Genomic DNA, 6,013 nt, shown 5'->3' on the forward strand with positions numbered 1-6,013 from the left:
CGGCTGCGGGCGGTGCAGTTGCCTTACCAGGCGGTGACACAGCCTGACAGGATGCTCTCAATTGTGCATCTGTAAATGTTGGTGAGGGTTTTAGGTGCCAAGCCAAATTTCTTCAGCCTCCTGAGGTGCCTTCTTCACCAAACTGTCTGTGTGGGTGGACCATTTCAGTTTGTCAGTGTCAATGTGTACGCCGAGGAAATTGAAGCTTTCCACCTTCTCCACTGCGGTCCTGTCGATGTTGATAGGGGGGTGCTCCCTCTGCTGTTTCCTGAAGTACACGATCATCTCCTTTGTTTTGTTGACGTTGACTGAGAGGTTATTTTCCTGGCACCACACTCCCAGAGCCCTCACCTCCTTCCTGTAGGCTGTCTCGTCATTGTTGGTAATCAAGCCTGAGCACGCACCCTTGTGGGGCCCCAGTGTTGAGGATCAGCGAAGTGGAGGTGTTGTTTCCTACCTTCACCACCTGGGGGCGGCACGTCAGGAAGTCCAGGACCCAGTTGCACAGGGCGGGGTTCAGACTCTCACCTCCTTGTCATCGCCCCCATTCCACCCTGACCTCCCCTTTCTCATTCTTCCTGTCTCCATGGACACAGGCTCTCCTGCGACCTGCAGCTCTGCTTCATAGTGTATTTTCAGGCCGTTCAGCTAGATGTGCAAGCTGTGAGTGTCCAGCATGGAGTTCCTGGCTGTCTACAGGAGCCGGGTGGCCAGGTAGTACACTGCTCTCTGCCGTTGCATTTCCGGATTACTGTGGTGCTTGGCCTGAGACAGGGTAAGACGGAGGATGAAGACGACAGGTTGACAGACCAGCAGGGACCACAGAGAATAAGATGATGGAAGGTAAATTTGATCTAAATAACAATAAGAAATAGCCTACTGGAAAAAGCATACCAAGAGCTGTTGGCTGACTTGAGGCAATCGCCTTTGCTACTTGGATTATGGTTGTAGGCAGTGCAGTCATCTCAGCGGCACTCAGACCTGCAAGTTAAACATTACAGTAAACCTTTTACCATTTAGGTGAATGATTGTAAAAGTCCATACCATATCACTGCATCAGTGGCCAGTATGTATTGAAAATGTACCACCTTCATTTCCACCATGAAGGTTGAGGAGTTTGTTTCAAAGTCGTCATCCACCCCGATTCTGGTGAAAATCTGTTCAGCAATGCAGAAGGAGGCATACTCAGCAGACACAAAGAAGCCTAGGAAAGATCAGACTCATTATATGAATAACCTGTGAGTAAGCCTGTTGAATAGTTACAACACTGGCACACTGAAAATGAAGTAGATTTTGAATAAAGTTTGTGGTTTCTCCACCCACCTATCTGAGCCATGATCTGGCACAGCGCCACCTGTTTGAGGTAGGTGGACTTGCCGCTCATGTTGGGCCCAGCGATGATGACAAAGTTTCTGCCCTCAGAGATGTAGCGGTTGTTGGACATGGGCTGCTGGCCAGCGATGTGCTCCAGAATGGGGTGACGACCCTACTTGATGGCCAGTGTGTCTGTGAACTCAGGACACACTGCAGGCACAGAGCAGGATAACAACTTCAGGAAGAACAATTACATTGTTGGTAAATAAAAATGTTTCCTCTGGGTTGAATTGCTGTGGATGAAATTCAGTTGGGCTTGTTATTTTTTTTACACATTTTATGAGAATTCCAAACACTACTAGCGTACAGTACAAACAGACATCTACAGTTGTTGTGTCATGCAGAGAGATTGGTCTGATCAAATACAGTAACAGTTACGTAACCAGGGACATCTGAGAGTGAGATGAATGATACAGAGACAGAGAGGGCCGGCATTCAGCACATGTCCCTACAGAGATCCTTTCAGACAGCTGGGGGCCAGTGGTCACCACCCACATTGCTATGGGGGCTGCTGCCCAGACAACTGAAGCTAGCAAGGCAACCAATGTTACATAGAGAGCAGAGCACAGCAGCCTCTTTGTCAATCAGAGAGGAGAAGAGAGGGTGCTGCTGCTGACACACTGTATTCACTCATGCTGCATTGACTGGCTGCGATGTGAGAAGAATGAGTGGGTGGTTGTTTCTTCAGATACTGACTAGACTCAGAGAGGTCAACCAACTCCAGGGATAGCTTGAATCTGACTGGATCATATGGTTAGCGTGTCTAAGAATTTGAACACACTGTTTTTGTGTTCTATTGCAGAAATGTTGGGTGAAAATTAATAATTGATTACATTTCTTCACTTTCCTGCTTGACTTACCATAGTCTGAGATGGGGCATGCATTGGCTAGTGACAGGTGGAAACAGGACAACATGATCTACAACACTACAACAAACCAAACAGCCCCATCTACTGGGTAAATTATCAGTCAATCCAATTTCCCCCAGTTTTATTTTGTGGCACATGATAAATACAGAAATGAAGGGTAGGTTGGTCAATTAGATCAAAGCAAAGAAACTCTATTTTTCTCAAACTATCGTCAAGTCCGACACCTTGGACAAGCTCACGTTTAAATCGCATGATAGCCAGTGTGTGCTATGGCAAAAACAGTGTTCTTTTTAATTTTTATGGCTAAATAATTTAACCGTGCACCAGGACTACCTGTTACTGTGATTCCTGAACTGCAGAGCCTGTTGGAGTAATTTTCTAATCAGAAATTATACTTTTGTTACATTGTTTGCTAGCACAGTTGTTAGCGACTAGCTAGCTCTGTCTCATTGACCACCAAACGTTGCTAAGCTACTCACTTAATATAACTTTTTTCTCAAAATGTATGTTAGCTAGCTAAATTAGCAATGTTATAAATACAACTCCCATCTGCTGTCGACATCAGGATACGATTCGAGAGCACTAGTTTGCTCCAAAAGTGGTTATAGCTTTCACTGCATGCTGACAGTGAATTCAAAGCCATTCAGTGGCTAGGTATGCTACAACTTTTACCAAGTTCCCGTGAAGCAATTATAATGACAGTCCACCACAACATACCGAAGAGTTTCCTGATTAGCAAGGGGTAGTCTGTGTTTAAACTCATTGTGTATTAGAAACACCGTTTGCATCTTTGTGAGGGGACTTCGCCAGTGGTTAAATGGGTAATTGGGCTTCCTGGGGAAAATTATGGCAGAGGTTGCAACAGTAATTAAGGGGGGCTTAGCGAAGGGTCAATTGTGAGGCTATTTAGCTGCTCTTTACTCACACACAGGACATGTGGAATCACAGCGATCATTCATCATCAGGTCTGCTGTGGTGAAGCGTAGTTGTTCTTGTGCTTCGTCACAAGAACAACTACAGGACAGCCAAGGGTATGAAAATGCATTACTATAGAGAATGCGGACACGTGTTGGTGTAATATAGAGCCAAAGAAATTCTGACAGGTACAGCCCATTTTAAATAATGAACATGAAGCAATATGACACTTTGTAATGGGGTTCTCTCACTTAAAGCTCTGTATAACCCATTCATCATTGCAATAGTCCAACACTGCCAGTTATAGAGGTGTTCATCAAATAGGCTATTAAAGGTACCTTGATGAAGTCAGCTGGGAGCTTCCCATCTGGTGAAGCCACCCCTCCAGTTTCATCTGGATGAAGAAGCCTCGAGCTGTGCTGAAGCTGGTGTGCATCGGCAAGCCATACATCTCCCCCACCTGGTCAACCAGCCCTGTGCATCAGCAGGGTTAACTTTGTCATGGATTTGCACATTGAGAAGGATTTATACATCATGGACATTTTTTAATAAATTAGGGATAATCAGATGTTAAGAAGTGATCAATCGTCATATGATATTTTAAAACATAACCATCAGGCAACTAGTGAACACCTGCAATGTCATCCACAATTTCAGTGTAGGCTCACCGGGAGATGTCCAGGAACTGTTGATGTTGGGGCGCACAGCATAGCACTTCTGTGTACGCATGTTGAGGCTCCCCTTCATGTACCTGGTGTCGTCATTAATCACTGTCTTGACCTTCTCCAGGACCTTAGGAGATCACAACGTGATCAATGGAAGCAACGTGCCTGAGAGGTGGTCTAGCTAGAGGCCTGTTAATTGAAAATCCACTTCGTTTAGCGCTAATGTTATTCAATGCGTCAGGTAGCCTAGCGGTTAAGAGCATTGGGCCAGTAACCGAAAAGTTGCTGGTTTAAATCCCCAAGCTTGCTAGGTGAAAAATCAGTCTGTGCCCTTGAGCAAGGCACTTAACCCTAATTGCTCTGGATAAGAGTTCCTGCTACATGACTCAAATGTAAATGTAGAACATCAAATCCTACCTTGTTATCTTCCAGTGAGCTGCTGTAAGGCCTTCAGCAGAGCAGTATTACAGTTCTTCAGCGCCATCTGTTCACACAATACATTTGACATTTTAGTCATTTAGCAGACTCTCTTATCCAGAGCGACTTACAGGAGCAATTAGGGTTAAGTGCCTTGCTCAAGGGCACATCGACAGATTTCTCACCTAGTCGGCTCGGGGATTAGAACCAGCGACCTTACGCTCTTAACCACTAAGCTACCTGCCGCCCCTGCATAGAAAAAGGCACATGGTACAACAGTAATGATTGCAAATATATTATAAGCACACCGAGCACTTACCCTCAGTGGTGGTACCAACTCCAGAGTATGCTTCAGCTGAATCACGTGTAATGTTTGAATCTGCGACTTGAACCGACATTGAGAAGAAATTTGACAGATTCTAACCATTTACTCTCACTGTTACATAATTCTGCCTCTGAGTACTCCTTTACCGTCAGGAAATCATACCATTGATAGGAGCAATATAATAGTTTATATAAATCAAAACTATATGTACCGTTTCCTGCTTGGGGATCTGGACAAGAACAGAGAGCAGTTGGTCTATATCCAGAAAATGTCCAATGGCTGCAAGCACAGTAGAAATTAGAAAAGGAAATATACACCCAGTGTTGCCAACTAATTATCACGGGAAGTTGCTAGAGGCAGGTCGATTTGTTGCTAAAAGTTGCTAAATGACGTTGTGATGTCATTGCGTGATGACGTCATTTCGTCATAACGTAAAACTGCGTCATTACGTAGAATACACAATAACGTTACTCAAATTGACTGGCCATCTCGGCGACAAATATGATTTGACATTTGTTAGTTTAGATTTGTTTGTTTATTAACACATTTTTATTTGTAAAAGTAATATAAACACAACACATTTTATTTGATCAGATATTTTTATTTTTAAACATAACACATTGAATTATTGAACAATTACACATTACACATTATTGAACAATTACATTTTATTTATTTTCTTATTAACTAGTAAACCGACACATTCTGAACAATTATAGTTTTAAGCTGTGTATTGGTAGTTAGTTAACATGCTACCTAACTGATCAACAATTATAGGTACAAGCTAATAACAAGGTATATATGCTATCTTATTGAACAAGCTACTTAACTCAATGATGTGTGCGCTAGGCATCTCTCTCCATGTTGTTGTTCTGCTTGGCTGGCCTGCTGCTGCCTGTGCACGAGCTGAGCGCCTGCTGCTGACGTCACTCACAATGCGCTTTTGCAGCCAGGCACGTGTGTTGTGACTGAGTGTGTGACAGAGAAAATCGTGTTTGTGTCATTTAGAGGGAAAATGCGTGCATTTTAGCATTTTAGTCACTTTTCAAAAGTTGCTAAACGTTCCAAATAAATTTTTAAAAGTAGCTACATTTGTTGTTAGGTGCTGTTTGAAAAGAAAGTTGCCAGGGTAGTCTGAAAAGTTGCTAAATCTAGCAACAAAATTGCTAAGTTTGCATCACCCGTAAAGGACGTTACGCTGCTTGCTTAGCAAGTAACACTTCATCACGATTCAACCCATACCTGCCGCAAACTCGAGACCTCTGCCTGGCTAGCATACGTAACCGCACTCCTGAAGCGTCTTATCAGTCCGCGCCACACGAAAAGCTCGCAATTTGCTAGTGGGGACACTTCAGGTTGAGGAGTGAGTTTCACACATCTCCATGTGCTACATAAACTCACACTCATCTGTACAGGACAGCCAAACAACATTGAACACCTATCTCTGT

At 43.8% G+C, this 6,013-nt stretch overlaps 1 protein-coding gene across 1 annotated transcript; it reads right to left on the reverse strand.

Annotated features, from left to right (window-relative positions):
- Positions 1-1,511, reverse strand: LOC311145562 (mutS protein homolog 4-like). The gene is made up of 4 exons (XM_084181829.1): positions 1,324-1,511; positions 1,089-1,204; positions 895-981; positions 1-765 (listed from the first exon to the last, which is right to left on the reverse strand). The coding sequence occupies exons 1-3, from the start codon at positions 1,442-1,444 to the stop codon at positions 976-978; spliced, it is 243 nt and encodes an 80-aa protein (XP_084037955.1). The 5' UTR covers positions 1,445-1,511; the 3' UTR covers positions 1-765; positions 895-975.
- Positions 1,512-6,013: the final 4,502 nt, after the last annotated feature.

The sequence above is a fragment of the Coregonus lavaretus genome, assembly GCF_964263955.1.
Source record: "Coregonus lavaretus genome assembly, chromosome: 18".
In the NCBI taxonomy this organism is placed as follows: domain Eukaryota; kingdom Metazoa; phylum Chordata; class Actinopteri; order Salmoniformes; family Salmonidae; genus Coregonus; species Coregonus lavaretus.